The sequence below is a fragment of the Thunnus maccoyii genome, chromosome 12 (genome assembly GCF_910596095.1).
Source record: "Thunnus maccoyii chromosome 12, fThuMac1.1, whole genome shotgun sequence".
Classification (NCBI taxonomy): Eukaryota; Metazoa; Chordata; class Actinopteri; order Scombriformes; family Scombridae; genus Thunnus; species Thunnus maccoyii.
In genome coordinates this window covers 3,731,843-3,748,024 of record NC_056544.1, presented here as the reverse complement: position 1 = coordinate 3,748,024, position 16,182 = coordinate 3,731,843, and the positions used below count along the sequence as shown (strand labels likewise).

Sequence of the window (16,182 nt, the reverse complement as noted above, 5' to 3'; positions counted from 1 at the left end):
CGCCACTTACTATAATAGCTTTTATTTATTAGCACAGATCCTGGTTTCATCTTCTTTTTAAAATGTTTATAATATTTTACTTTTTACTTGTTCAGTGTCATATAGCACCTTTAAAAGTAACAAAAGCTTACATTGGGGACCAGTTTTAAATGATAGATAAAAGCACTTAAGTACCATATTGCAGTAGGGGCTTTTTCTCTCGTGAGGTCTGTGGTTTTATCCACATGTGATATTACTCCCACCTGTTACCCTATGACCACTTTATTCCCTGCTAACCAGCTTGAGGAATAAGGTGCTTGAGCCAGCCAGAACTGATGTCATGTGGTTTCAACACTTTTGTGGTTGAGTTTCAATTGTTTAGCTCAGTCCCTGCGTCATAAAAAGTGTCTACATGTGGGTGATTTTCACAAAGAGAAGATGAGGGGACAAAGCCAAAGAGAGGAAACGAATGAGAGAGGTCAAGCTGGTGAGGCGTTTAGTACGATGTGGACATTTTGTTTCATTTTTGATTTATTTATCTCTTCCTAACATCGAGACAAAGCTGGCTAATGCAGAAAGATATTTTACTTACTTAGTATTGTAAAATGCAAAAAAGTGGTGAAACAGAATATTTCAAAGACCATTCATTCTTTGTGAAGACTGGAGCAACACCAGGCAACAATCATGAACAATCAAGACACCAGAACACTTCCAACATACAGAAACAAGCTCTAACAACGCAGAATGTGCTCCAATCTCTGAGACGAGAATCAATATGTATCAGGATGTATCAATAACCAACCCCATCATATGGTCTTCATCTGCAGACAGGGTGTGCTCAGTCATGGCTCAGTTGGCGGTGGACAGGTGGTCATATATGGAGCCGAGATGTTAATCAATATAAATCAATGACCTGACAACTGAATGCCCAGAAAAGAGCTAGTAAGTGGACCAATTTATCAAACTACTATTTTCAAGTCCAAAAATGTCCAAAAAGTGAAAAAGCTTTCACACTAAACTTTGGCAGAATTGTTTTTTTTTAACTTACATGATACCCATGAAGCACACCAAATTGAAATGAAATACAACTATATTTTCTTTTTAAACAGACGTTCTCAATTGTGTGTGTGTTTGTCATCTTTTGTTTCTTAGTACCAATTATATATCTTTTTGCATCAGTTGGCCCCATCGTGGAATTATTTACTTTTTATTGTACAAGCCTTTGATCCTTTTCATGAGCATACATATGAATTTATGATTTCCCATTAACAATTTCTTCATTATTATTATTTTGGGGGTATTTTAATACCTTTATTAGATAGCTGACAATTGAGAGATGTTAGGAAATGAGAGAAGACAGGTGACATGCAACAAAAGTCTCCTGCTTGATATGAACTGGTGCCTTCTCAGTGCCTTAACTCATAGAAACAAGGGCACCATGTCCCCAACTATTAACCATTTCAAGTAGGATAACATCACAGGTGTTGGTGTGGCATAGACTGCAATGATAGAAGACAAAATAATGTATATAGTGCTTTTGTCCAAAGCTCTTTACAGATTTTTTTTTCTTTTTTTTCCCGCTCATTCACACACACACACTCACACACCAGTGGCAGCAAGCTACCATGCAAGGTTCTGACATGACCATCATGAGCAATCTGGGGTTCCCAGTGAAATTATAGAATGATAACTGAGAAGTGAAGCCCTTCTGTGACCTATAATGACATTAGAATGATAACTATCTGTCTTCCTGCTTGAACTAAAAACTTAATAAGTATCGTAGCAATATTCACGCAGTCCAATCTGTAATCAGACAAACTAAATGTAAATCATATTAGAGGTGGATGAAACTAACTGGACTTTCAAAAACAGGAGAAGTCTGTTAGAAATTAGCTTGTTGACACTCTTGCAGTCCATCTGGTAGAGAGATAATACAAAGTGAATGAGTCAGTGCAGCAGACCAAACACACAACACTCCCACTCTGTTCCCGATCACCTGCTGCTCTCACTGACTGTATTTCACATGTTTCATTTTAAACAGTTCATTTTAAGTGTGATGGGCAGCCCTCTAATGAGCCCTCAGGGAGGAGTGTGGTCACAGTGAGGTATTGTGATTGGTCATACGGTCGGATTAAAGCAGCTTGTAAAACTTTATTAGCACCTCACATTGTGACCATGTACAGATTGTGGGATACATGCTGGCGGACAGCTCAGAGCACCACACACACATCCACACACACTCTGTAGGTGTTGAGAAACAGGAGGCCAGACAGACATTATGAAATGTGTATTTAAGGAGCGTCTAGCAAACAAAACACATTAAAAAGAAGAAAAGACATTTATTCAACCTGACCATGTAATTCTCAATTTAGTCCTTTAACACAAAGTCAGACAGCACATATGAGAAACGTGTCTGCTGCTCTGTGCAGCTGCCATGGGAGTGGACAGGATGTTTGGAGATCCATATTTACTTAATAGAATTTCACTACTTCTTTCTGGTAATGACTCTCTGATGGGGCTGCGAGTTGCTGACCAGTGTCTGCTTGCATTACCTCATCCCTCTGGTATCTTCCACTCACTGTCCTCACTGGTTATTCCCGCTCATTTCAGCTTTATAGCTGAAGCCAATTTCATGGTTTAGTATATTTTTTTAGCATGTAAATGTCCTCTTTTTATTTACTCTCTTTGTGCTCACATGTGTTGTTTAGTTCATTCAAACTTTAAGATCCTCATTTTCCATTTTGAAATCAATTGAAATCAGTCTTTTGACATGTTTTTACTTCCTAACATGTTGACATGAATTTTCATATTAATATTCTAATCAGAAATTCTGCCTGGGACAGAGGTTTCCACTAGGAGTTTGTCATATTCAATGTGACACTTTGGCTACTATCCTGTCACTTGGAGCTGCAATAATCAGTTGATTAATTGTTTGGTCAGTCTTGTCACAAATGAGGACGGGACAGACAGGTGGTGGACCTAAATGCAGACTCTTGAGCCAGACAGGTGAAATGAGAAGGAAATGTAATGAAAAAAGCAAAAACACAGGCTTACAGGTAGCAATAGGAAGCAGTCCACAACATGTAACCAATTGAAAGGGTCAAGGCAAACACACAGGTAATAAATAGGCAAAAATGTTCAAACCACAGGAAGGGAAAGAACAGGTAAAGTCCAGGATCAGGATGGCTGGAACGTGAGAGTCCATAGAAGCAACATTGACAAACTAGCAGAGGAGAAAGGAAATGGACCAGTATGAGAGAGGAGCTGATGAGGGAATGGGCAGCTGGTGTGTGGATGGGAAGAGGAGGGAAAGTCCCAGGGTATCTGGTGTACAGCCTGAGAATGGCAGGTCTGGGGAGCTGGAGGAGAGAACATGTCCAGAGAGAGGAAATGTAGAGAACTGAGGATGAGAGTGTGGCTGCAGAGGGACTGAAGAGCAGACCATGAGACAAATGGCATAAAATTGATTCTATTTATACCATATTTATTTATTTACTATTTTGATAATCAATTAATCATTTTTGTCACATTTTAAGAGAAATTGCAAATATTTCCTGGTTGCAGCTTCTCAAATGTGAGGATTTGTAACTTTTCTGTGTCAAACATAATAGTGAACTGAATATGTTTGCGTTGACTGTTGATCAGATAAATTAAGACATTCACTATTTTCTGACATTTTACAGACAAAATGATACGACGATTCTTTGATAAAATATTCAGCAGATTAATCGATAATCAAAATAATCATAAGTTACGTCCCTACTTTATGTTTTGTCAATAAAATGAACAAGTGAAGGGAAAATCTATTTTTCCAATATTCTTTGGACTGAGATGAATCTTTGAGTATGACTCATCCTCTATTCCATTGAGATATTTCACTGTTTTTAAACTCCTAAACCAAAAAATCATCTAGATCCTCCTGACTGGTTATATAATACATATATGAGTGATCCTGACAAAAGGTGTCCATGTGTTTATGTTTATTAATATAATAATGTATTGCCGTAATTGAGACATATTTGACACCAGCTGCCAACAATCTTTTGCCATTGCAACAAAATGCAAATAGCAGGTTTACACTGTAGTCAGACCAATCCTGCTAAATGTGCACTTTACCAAGAGTGAGTGATGCTGTAGCAGTATTATGTATTTATAGAGATGATCTGTATGTGTGATTCAACATTTATCTGAAATTATGGCTACCTGGCAAGCTCATAAACATTATATTATAGATGGAGGGTAACAAAATGTGTGTAGTACAAATTACCGCGCCCGGAACCCGACCGCTCCTCTATGTTTCCCACCGGACAGTTTAAAATAACGAAACACTCAGTTGAATCCACGCCTTCACATGTTGTTTCGTTGCAGTCAGTTGAATATTAAGCATTGTAAGACGTCTTAGCAGCGGACAGTAAGAGAAACTGTGAAGAACAAAGCTTTCACACTGAGAGGTGAGTTACTGTCTGACTGTTGACGTCATGGACGTTTAATGGACAAAATGCACAGTAACAGTCAGTGAACGTGTCAGTTCATTCTGTCACTGTCTGCTCTGTGTTGTTCAAACAGAAAGTCACGACAGGTCTGTTTAAACCGTATTATATGTTTTTTTTAAACATGCCGCTTAATTAAAGGAAGGGTTCACAATTTTTCAGGTCTGTCTTAAAACAACAGTCAGGAGCCCAAATGAACATTGAAACATGTTTTTCTTGCTGTAATCATTCCTCCTGTTCATACTGACCATTAGAAGATCCCTTCATGATGCACTTACAATGGAAGTGATGGAGGACAAAATCCACAGTCCTCCTTCTGTGTAAAATGTATTTAAAAGTTTACCTGAAGCTAATATGAAGCTTCAGCTTCTTTCAACATTACAGTCTTTTTAGTGCCAAAGTCCCTCTTTTTGTTACTATACTTCCACCTCAGCTCAACAGGGAAACACTGTCCGAGGACATACAAAACGGGAATTTGATGCTAAAAAGAGAGAAATGTGTCAGATATCTACTTCATATGACTAACTCAGACTGCTGAAGCCTCATATAAGCTTCACATCAACTTTTAAATGACTGTGTTTGTCCTCCATCACTTACACTGTAAAACATTTGAAGGGGATCTTTTAATATCCAGTATGACCAGGAGGAATGATTATAGTGAGGAAAAGCTCTTTCACTGTTCATGTGGACACCTGACTGTTGATTTAAGACACACTTGAAAAATTGTGAACCCGTCCTTTAAGGACATTTCTCCTACCTGGTTTTCTTCTTCCTGGTTGATCTTCATCACCTCACCCTGACTACTCTGTTGTCTATACTATATTTCATAAATGTATTAAAAGAAACACAAAATATTTTCTGTATTTTCAAAGTAATACAAAGAATCAGAAAGTGACAGATGAGGTCTGTTTATTTCAGTAAGAACACTTCTCTGTGGAGGAGAGGTGGATATCCAGACTTCTCAAATGAATACATGAGAGTTGGTTCAGCTATCATGAGAAAAAAATCATTTTAATGAAGAAACATCCAAGATATATAATACAGACATGTTTCAATTATAGAATCAGTCTCACACTCTATTCCATTGATTCACAAAGCATGAAACAGAGCAGGTGTAACTGATAACATAATGAACTGCTGGTGTATCACTAACACTTTTCCTGCTGTCACAATTCTGATGTCTCTGCAGTCATGCTCCTGGTGGACCCCGGTCTGTACATCGGAACTGCGGCTGACCTTAATGACAGCCAGGCATTGGTCAATGCAGCCGTCACTCACATCCTGTCTGTGGACTCGGTGGACCCAGCCCCTCTGCTTCCTGCTGATTGTGGCTTTCGCAGGAAGTGGGTCAATGTTTTGGATGAGGTGACCTCTGACCTCCTGAGTCACATGGACGACTGCTTCCTGTTCATTCAGGAGGCAGTGGATGCAGGCCGGGCTGCACTTGTCCACTGGTAAGGATCAGAGGTCAACAGGACGCCTCGACCATTCTCACCTCACTGCTGCGTTGCTTGTCTTTATCGTGTCACATGTCATGTGTTTCACATTTCTGATGATTTCCATGAAATGTCAGGTTCTTATCACTAAAGAAACCGACTGATATAATCCACTGAAATCTGTTAAGTTGAGTCTTATTTAGCAGTTCTATGGAGGCCAATGTGTGTTTTTAATATTTGGTTAGCTGGTTTATTTATCATCACAGCTATGCCAATCACAGTGAATCAAAGGCCTAAAGCAGCCAGTATGTGTGGAGCCAGGAGTCTGCTACCAGAATAAACTTTCAGTGGTGCATTTAAGTTGATTATTTAAAAACAAATTGTAAAATTAGCATTTAAAGTTGGGCAACTCACAAGAGACCAATTAAAAGAGAATGGTCAAATCAAGTAAACTGAACTTCACATATAAAACCAGTGGAGGGCGTCTTTGAATACAAACAAAATAAAACACATTTTAAATAGAATCATTAAAAGGATTTTAATATTAGTCCTTAAAATGACAAAATGCAGAAAAATGTTCATCACTGTTTCTTAGAGCACATTGTGATGTCTTGGTTTACTTGAGCAACAGTCAAAAAGCTGAAGATAGTCAGTTTAAAACGATGAGCAAGAGACAAGCAGAAAATCTTCCCTCATGAGAAGCTGCAAGCACCGAAGGTTGTTGGCATTTTTAGTTAATATATGATTTTAAAAGGTTAATTAATTATCAAAATAGTTTTCTAGTTGATTGACTAAAAGATTTTTCATCTCAGCACCTCTGTAAACACTCACACTTACTGTTTCATCTGCCAGGACACTTCTGTTTCATTTAAAGACATTCAGTCAATGTCCCTCACTACAGTTAAAGCAGAGCAGTGACAGGAGCTCTCACAGGCTTTTTCACAGAACACATTTGTGTGTGTGTGTGTGTGTGTGTGTGTGTGTGTGTGTGTGTGTGTGTGTGTGTGTGTGTGTGTGTGTGTGTGTGTGTGTGTGTGTGTGTGTGTGTGTGTGTGTGTCAGTCAGGCTGGTCGGAGTCGCAGTGCTACTATTGTAACTGCTTATCTGATGAAGAGATACAAGCTGAACTTCACTGAGGCTTACAACAGACTGAAGAGTGTCAAGCAGGATGTGCAGTAAGTGTGTGTGTGTGTGTTGTTTTTCCAGTATTGTGCAATCTCTCCTTGGACAACCCTGTTTTGTGTTTTGTATTGTTGGACATGAAGGATGGGTCATTATCAGATGGAGGACAGACAGATAACTCATGTGTGTTTCAGGGTCAACAGTGGATTTGAGGAGCAGTTGTGTCTGTATGAGGCCATGCAGTGTGAAGTGGACACCTCTGGTCCTCTGTACAAACAGTACAGACTGACCAAGCTCACTGAGAAATACCCTGGTAAACACACACACACACACACACACACACACACACACACACACGATGCTCCTTACATGGATCATTATTATTGCAGTGTTTCCCCATGTTCTTTATTTACCTGTGCTGTCCTGTGTGTGTGTGTGTGTGTGTGTATAGAGTTGCAGCACGTGCCCAGGGAGCTGTTCGCCACTGACCCCGCTCACTGCAGCTCCTCTGAAGTGTCCTATCGCTGCAGGAAGTGCAGGTGAAAGGTGGAAAAGTTCATACAGCGGCTGAATGTTAAAAGCTGATGATGAGTCTAAAAAACATCTCAGTGTTTCTCAACACTTCCCAGTTGTTGTCTTCAGCTGACTAGTTCTCATAATTTATGTTCTCATGATGAGTCAAATTCATCGTTCACCTCCACTCTCCTCTGCAGACGAACTCTGTTCCGTGGCTCCAGTATTCTCAGTCACCCAGTAGGAGAAGGAGCATCAGCCTTTGGTCACAAGAAGTCCAGTAACCTCACTGGTGAGAACAACATACTGTTGGCCTGTTCATCAAACCCTCACACTCACTGCACAAAGTCAGCTAATGTCATTGTCAGATATTACATATAAAACATACAAAACAGTCTCACCACAAGTAGCTGTGTTGGAGCTTTTGATCATATCACATGACCTTCGTGCTTTAATGTTGACCTCTTTTGATGAAGACGCTCTGATAAACCTGCTCAGCACTCAACACACACAGTCAGCAGCTTTAATGACCTCTGTGTTTTCCAAACCTCAGTCATGTGATTTCAGGTGTCTATATGTAACTGTACCTTTGAATCTGTAGTAACCACGTGTCAATATAATAGAGCAAACATATGTTTACTATGATTGTATCAGCAAAATATTTGTTTACCGCAGTTGCCAAGTCAGCATAAATCCTGCTGACTCTGTCTTGTCAAACACAGCTGTGACTAATCACATGAATTATAGTTGCATTCTGTCAGTAGGCAAGTTTCCATCCAAGGCTATGTTCACATTACAGGCCTTTTTAGTCAGATCCTGTCTTTGATGTTGATGGTTCACATTCATGTCTGTTAGTGACATGTGTCCAGCTCATAAACATGGATGACAGGGCTCTGCTAGCATATATGTCCAAGATTATTATTTGTGGAGGTCGGCAGACATTACAGATGATGAAAATGAGAACAAGAAGGTGACATGTTTATTTTTACCGGGCTGTGAGGTGCTGACACTCAAGGATGATGACAACAGCCACATATGCTAGTGGCCCAGTTTTAATTATAAAAAAAAAATAAATCAGATTTGGTTTGTTCTTTGAAAAAATCAGATCTGAGTCACTTGGAGGCAAAAAAAAAAGATTTGGGTCACTTCAGCATGTAATGTGAATGTAGTCCAAATGTAGCACAAATTTTACCCAAATTTCTGGAAAATCTGCATAAGAAAATGCAAATGAATGTGCATTTCCATCCACTACTGGTATGTGAATATTAGGGTCGGTTCATCAAGATAAACAGTCGGTGGCGCTAATTCTCCAGTCGGTGCCGTTAAACCATTGCAGAAGAAGAGGACACAACGAGATGATGTCATTAAAAGAGCGACAGTCGAAGCTCAAACGATGGAAAACCATGTGGAAAACGTGATGGAAATATGACATTTCTGTTTGTTTCATGTATCCATTTGAGGAACGTTACAGTCTCCTCATCGCTCCACACACATCTGATGTTTTCATCTCTTCAGTGGAAGCTTGAGTGATGTTAAAGTCACCAACTTTTTAAAGTCACATAATTCACATCACGACTCTGCTCACCTTCAACCTGAGCAGAGGTCTGATCAGACAGAGTATCTCAGAACACCTGTGTGGGTGTTCAGGGCCTTTAACACATAAAACATTCAAAATAAACAATGCCACTTGTCAAACCCTTCTGCAGTTGTAATAATCACACACACACACACTGTGGGTGTAGCTTCTCATGAGCGATGATGTGAAATGTGTTGTCTCCTAGGAGAAGTCCAGTGTACGTCATACTTCATAGAACCAGTGCAGTGGATGGAACAAGCTTTACTTGGAGTGATGGACGGACAGGTAACACACACACACAGTGTATATGTGCTATGAAATCCTACCATATACTACTAATACTCCACTTTGTGTGTGTAAAAGTTCTTTAACAGACTTTAATAAGACATTTTGATTAGACTCCACTCAAGTCCAAATGTTAGTTCTGATCATCTTCACCATCACTGTGATTGTCTGCTGATGTGCACATCATACTTTAAACACAATGGTCTTTTTCTCTGTGCACTTAAAGTACTTCCCTCCTCTCTTTCTGTGTGTGTGTTTGTGTAGCTGCTGTGTCCCAAGTGTAGCTCTAAGCTGGGCTCATTCAACTGGTATGGGGATCAGTGTTCATGCGGTCGATGGGTCACTCCGGCCTTCCAGCTGCACAGAAACAGAGTGGACGAGATCCGGCAACTGAACATACAGAAATAACACACACACACACACACACACACACACACACACACACACACACATAAATGAACACAGACTCTGCAGGCGGAAAAAGAAATACCACAGAGCTCATCAACACACAAGCCAAATAAGTGATATGTGACACAGACTTTTTTAATCTTATCCAGTTCTCCAATTCAGAATGATTGAAGCATTTTGAGCTACATTTTCATACAACAGCAAATCTTCCAGTGCAAGAGTTCCCTTCAACTCAAACCATGTAAGTGTTCTGTAATACTTGCATATCATTGTAAATAAAAACATACCTGTAAATATCAAAAGTTGTTTCTACTGATCTGTTCCTGCCACTGAGTAAATAAATCTGTAATGTTACACGTATTTAGAGCAGTTTCATAAGATTTCTGTTTCATTTGTCTGTTTATAACAACAAGAGTTGTTGCACATTCTTTGTCCTCAAGATGGATCACTTGTGTCAAAATTCTTTCTCCCCTGTGTCTTTATTGTAACCCTCATCCAGCATTAAGTCAGATTCAGACCGAGAGCACAACTGATGGATCCAATGCAAAGCTCACATAGTGATGAATTACAGACAGGTTTGTTTGTTCGGAAACACAGCATACATTCCTCAGTCGTAACTCAAATGACATAATACTTTCTGCAGCCGCAGCCCAGATAAACTCACTGGGATCTGTCACTCACAATAATCAATGGAAAGGAAGAATTTCCACTAACTGATTCCATGAATATATCCTTGTTTTTTTAAAGTGTAAATTTGTTAGGCCTTTTCAGGTTCACTGCATTGCTTTGGTGGGTAAAAACTAGATTTAGATCTGTTTTTAAATGGGGCTCTGTACACAAGCCCCGCAGCTCATATGATATGAGTCTGGCATGTCAACCTCCTGCTGATGCTTTTAGTAGAGATCCAACCGATAAATAATGGCTGGAACAAAATCTTTATCCTAAAAGCCTTTAAACTCTGTTATGAGAGCATTTTGACATTTTTAAACTACTTTCATTCCAACACCAGTGCTTCAAGGTAAACTGTTGTCACATTTATAGAGAGGGACATAAAACAAAAAGCAGAGAATAAAATGTTGGACTTTTCCAAAAATAAAGTTTGGTTTGGATATCTCAGATATGTATATACACTACAAATCATATAATGTAAGACCATCATGGACGTCTGTGGGCAGGAAAATGCTGAATGCATGATTGTAATCTTGCACACAAGTTTTTAAACCTTTGGATTAGTTTAAAATGAGTAAAAGGCTACATGGGTACAGAAAAAGGATCATTTACAGTATTTCAATTGTTGCATTTTGCAGTTTATAGTTGTGGTCCTTAGCTGAATTAGATTGAGCTTGGCCTTTAGTTAGTTTTGATCAAACATGTAGTGGACCATCAATGGGTCAGCTCAAGTTTCTGTCGGCTGACTGGGCGCCAGAAGCGACGCGGCCTGGCAGCTAAATCTGGGCAAACAAGTACCAACAATGTCCTCTGTGTGTGGGCTGAGAGTAAATGTTGAGTTTCCTATGTTAGTATTTTATATACAGTCACTATGTTATTGTTATTATATAATTTAAACAGCACATGAATTGTATATTTAGAAAAAAGTAATTCACGGACAAAACCACTGCTGATAAATTCCAGTTTCCCGCTTTGAGGCCCAGCCTGACATCATTTATAGTTACACATGGACGCCACAAGATGGCAGATCAGCACCTGTAAAAACACGGAGCCTTCTTTCAGCTGCTTGAGAAGAGCTTTTCAACAGAGAGAAGTGGTTCTGCCCCTGAATCACTGGAGGGACTTGTAATGTGAAGCAGATGCAGGAGGTGTTTGTGGCAAACAGCAGCATCAACAGATAAATGGAGGAGAAAACACAAAGGCTCGTTTGTAAAGTATGAAAGAATAGAAAACTGAAGAACAGATTTTCTTTATAGTTCTTCAGAGAGTAATTATTCTCAACTGTGCTGACACTTGATCTTACTGTGTTGTCTTAATATTAAGGATGGATAATTAGATACTGTAATTACACATTTCAGTCAAATTCCATGAAAGCAAACATTTTAATTATTTGTGAATGATTTCATTTCAGTGGAGTTTTACAGGCTCATGATTGTTTAAGAGTCTTTTCCATCCTTTTTTTTCAATTAGGATGTTGATCAAATGTGAATGATGAAATTGTTGGTATCACCATTATTAGAGAGATAAATTATAAATAATTTATATACAGTATGAACTGTGCTGATCCACCACTACACAGGACTATTTCTGACTAAGTTTAACACACAGGATCTTTTTGTAAGATCTTAAACATGTATGATCTATGTATTAAAGGAAGTGAGCGTGCGGTTTCTTATTTCCTTGTGATAATGTCACTGAGTCCGGGTGTCAGTGCCAACGGATGTGTGTAAGTACAGTGTGTGAATTGTCACAGTGAGTGTTAGTGAGGTTGTTCCACCAGCACTGGACTGTAACTCTGCTGTCCCATCCAACAGACGCCTGGAAAACTGGAGCAGACACTCTGGAAATTTGGTGCGGAGAGGAGAAGGAGCATGAAAACTGACCGCCAACAAAAAGAGAAGGTTATGTAAAAGAAGTGGAAAACGGTTTAAATAAGGTGAGGTGAAAATGTGTGAAAATGAAAGAGAGAGAGAAAGAGAGAGGGAGAAGGAGAGGTAGAAGGAGAGGTAGAAGGAGAGGGAGAGGGAGAGGGGATGTGGTCAGAGTTTTCCATGCCCTCATAAGCACTGGAATTAGGAATCAATCAAAGGGAGCTTCCCTTTCTGTGTGTGTGTGTATGAGAGAGAGAGAGAGAGAGAGAGAGAGACCATGACCAGAACTGGCATACATGTAGTTTTTAGGAATACTGTAAATACTCATATTTATCTGATGAGATTCTGCAGTTGCAGACCAAAATACACTTTATGAAAACAACAACAATCTAAAAGTAGGGCAAAAAAAAAAAATCCAGCCTCAGAAGTCGGTCAGATTCTTTAAGTCCAGTTCCACAGTTCTACAGTAGCTCTGCATACAATGTAACATACTGTATTCATACTTGGCATGATGTCAAGCTGCTACAGTATTTGAATTTCCACTTATAATAACTGACAAATTGTAAAACTTTTATGCACAAATGATTACATGTTATATGGCTAATATTTGGAGGCATTAGTGTAAAGCTGTCATAAAACAGTAACAACCTTTATTGTGTTTTCTGTATTTGGTTGAGTTTTCTCACTTTCCAGCATTTCTCATGAGTTGTCAAACTGGTCAAGATGTTTTCCTCATTTGCTATTTACATATGTTTTCTGAGTTAGAATATGTTGAGCTCTCAGGTTTGTTTGTAGATAACATGAGCGGGAGGCGCCAGAGTCAGAAAATTTTAAATCCAACACATACAGTCTTTAAAGTCAACAAAGATATAAATGTGGCATTTTGCAGAGTGTGCAACTTGACATAATACATCTACTTATGACATCTTATAACATTACACGCCTGTCTTATTATCACATATGTGAAAACAATGATACATATTGGCCTTTGGGAATTCACAAGACCCCCCACCCACCACACACACACACACACACACACACACACAGCTGCTGATGGAACACACCAAGGCTCCCATTTGGTTCATCCCAACTTCTGCTCAACTGTCCATAAAAGTATCATCCCTCTTTCTCTTAAGATGGTCTCTTTAACTTTACGAGCTGTAAGAGCAACATAAATTGAAGGATTTAAGAATGTTTGGTGAAGTACTTTAAACAAGACATATGGTTAATATTTCATTAATGTCATTAATGTAAGTAAACGGTTCTGTTTGCAGTAACTGATCTGGTGAGCAGAGACATGTCTGTGGATTCCCAGGACAGCCAGTGTTCTCAGTTTAATACTCTTGAATGTCTGTAGTGGAGTTTCTGCTAATAAAGTTGACATTGAATAATGGCTGTAATAAAAGTAAAGAGCCTAAAATGATTTGCAGTGGTGCAGATACCAGATGTTGCTAGAAACAGAGAAAATGTTTGATGATTCTCTTTTGTAACAAACATCACAATGCTTCACAGTGTTTCCTTTAATGGCCATACGGAGTGTTCTTCATCATTATGAAGAACAGTGATGTCTGGATGGTTTTGAAAAGCTGATGAATATAGTGATGAGGTGCCAAGCTGGTAACGTCTTTTTCTCTTTTTTCTTTCCATCTCCTGCTCCAGTATGCAGACCTCATGCATGCAAAACTGAAGGGGAATTTTCAGCTTGAAGAATTTGAGTTAAAAACTAAACTTCAGTGTAGATTTTACATTTTTTAATGATAGTTTCAAAACAGTGTTGCTGTTTTACTTACTTGAATTATTTTTAATTATCACAGCACTGTGTGCTGTTGCTGGGTTCAGGATTAATATTTTCAGTTCCTCCAGTCATTCAAAATCTTACAGCTCTACAGCTTAGCAACACTTAGCTTAGCAACACACCAAATAAACCTGCTTTTTCCATTTCTCAGACTTTAAAGCTGCACTAATTAAATTTTTTATATGAACAATGGATCAAATGACTATGTGTAATATGAAACAAGTCACTTGTAGTGACAACTTGTCACCCAACTCTGCAGCTCCTTCAGCTCTACTTCTTCATGAGCTTCTTCGTGTCTTTGTTTTGCTCATTGTTTTGGTTTTACGGCCTTCAACTCTCAAAAGAGAAATAATATGCAATTTTCCAGGTCTATATTTTTAACCTGGGGCTCTACTGGAATATCTCTGCATGATTTACACTTTATACTGGCACTTTATGCAGCCCTCATTTCAGCCTCTGTCTGGAACAGGCCGTTTTCACTCCTGTCTCTTCAAGGCCTTCCTCCCATTGAACCCACCCTGTTCTGATTGGCCAGCTCTAACAAGCTGCCCCCTGGGAAACTTCTACTGCTTCGGAGGCCCTGTCAGCAAACCATGAATCAAGCTATAGTAGTAGGATTTCACTACTTTTTCCCGTTCTTTACTCAAAATGTCAACTTCTCAAATACATCAATACATATTTGAGCCAAAATCTGAATCGAAATATGAGAGTGGACAACATTGTGTGTAGCTTTGTTTTTTGTATGGTGTGTTCTTTGTGGGGTTTCTTTGTTTTTTGGGGTTTTTTTGCTTTGTACTGTTTGTTGTTGTGCTGTTGTATGTTTTGATTGTAATGGACTACAGATGCAAATTAGCTTCAAGCTAACTCTGGTGCAGTGCATCATTTATGCTTAATACTGCACACTGTCCTGTTCAATAAATCAAATCAAAAATGAACAGCACATGGAAAAACCTTAGCAACGTCCTTAGCAACAAAGGCTATGGAACAGATGGCCATTTATGAGCAGGCATGACAAGCCAATAGGCCTGTCTCAATCTGGTCCACATCCAGCCAAGTACAGTCCAAATGCCTGGATGTGTACCTGCTCCTCCCGTTTTATCGAGGATACCTCGAGAGCTGGCTTGTGTGGACATGGGAGAGCCAAGTATCCCAGAATGCATTTCACACCAACCAGCATCGATGGTGGAGATTTTGAGCCAGGCTAAAAGCTGCTGTAATTTTTACTTTAGACTGTTAATATGTCACTTTTTTAAGTTTTTTTTTTTTTCAGGCAAGAAAGCAGGCATTTAGCTTCCCAATATGTGGCCAGTTTATCCAGATAACGCCTATTTGTAAATCTGCTCGAAAGTTTTCAGGGATGTGAGGAGGCTCTGGCCAGGTGAGACAGCATCATCTCAGCTGCCAGCATCCCAACTCCTGAGATGATTGGACGGTCAATGTCTGTTGTCATCCCAGGGAGAACATGATCCGATGAACTGATCCGCAGCTCTTTGGTAATTGACCACTGGCTGTAATTTCTCTGTGGTGTTTTGATATATGATTAGATTCCTTTTGGGAGATAAATGTTGGTCTCACAGATGAAATCTAACACTTGTAGCTGCCATATTAGTTTGTCTGAATGTTAAGTGCCTCATGTTTTCACTGGACAGAACATCAGAGCTGTCTTGAAGCTCTATATGTACAGATATCACCACATCTCAATAAATGTAAATGTATCAAAATGAACAGATCAGTCTATACATTTTGTTTTATCTCATTAAGCTACATAACAGTTTGGATTTTTATTATAACTACAGACTGAATAACATAATTCACTGTATCTCTCTGTCAACGAGGTTATTTTTTGTGAGAAAAAACTGTTAGTGGAGCTTTGACCTGAGATGATTCTTTTCAAAGTACAGTCAGGAAGTTGTGTGAAGATGAGCTGCTGCTGTCAGCAAGTACGCTGCTGTTCCAACTGCAGAATGATCACACCGCTTCCTCCCATCCTCACAAGTTTGTAGTCCCAAGTCGAACTTGTCAAGTCCGAACTTGGAGC

At 39.2% G+C, this 16,182-nt stretch overlaps 1 protein-coding gene across 2 annotated transcripts; it reads left to right on the top strand.

Annotated features, from left to right (window-relative positions):
• Positions 1-4,286: 4,286 nt before the first annotated feature.
• dusp12 (dual specificity phosphatase 12) lies at positions 4,287-10,111 on the top strand. Of its 2 annotated transcripts, XM_042427506.1 has the most exons (9): positions 4,287-4,430; positions 5,659-5,923; positions 6,967-7,080; positions 7,222-7,340; positions 7,479-7,566; positions 7,741-7,832; positions 9,322-9,401; positions 9,666-9,808; positions 9,839-10,111. In XM_042427506.1, coding segments are annotated over exons 2-9 (900 nt in total). In that variant the 5' UTR covers positions 4,287-4,430; positions 5,659-5,660; the 3' UTR covers positions 9,840-10,111. The 2 variants fall into 2 exon arrangements, with proteins under 2 accessions (XP_042283440.1, XP_042283439.1); XM_042427505.1 differs by having other exon boundaries at positions 9,666-10,111.
• The last annotated feature ends 6,071 nt before the right edge of the window (positions 10,112-16,182 follow it).

Bases quoted from the DNA above. Each gene is read 5' to 3' on its own strand.
- dusp12 (XM_042427506.1), top strand. From the start codon at position 5,661: ATGCTCCTGGTGGACCCCGGTCTGTACATCGGAACTGCGGCTGACCTT. The intron at 7,081-7,221 runs GTAAGTGTGTGT...TGTGTGTTTCAG, and splicing joins AGTGTCAAGCAGGATGTGCA to GGTCAACAGTGGATTTGAGG. The intron at 9,402-9,665 runs GTAACACACACA...GTGTTTGTGTAG, and splicing joins TTGGAGTGATGGACGGACAG to CTGCTGTGTCCCAAGTGTAG.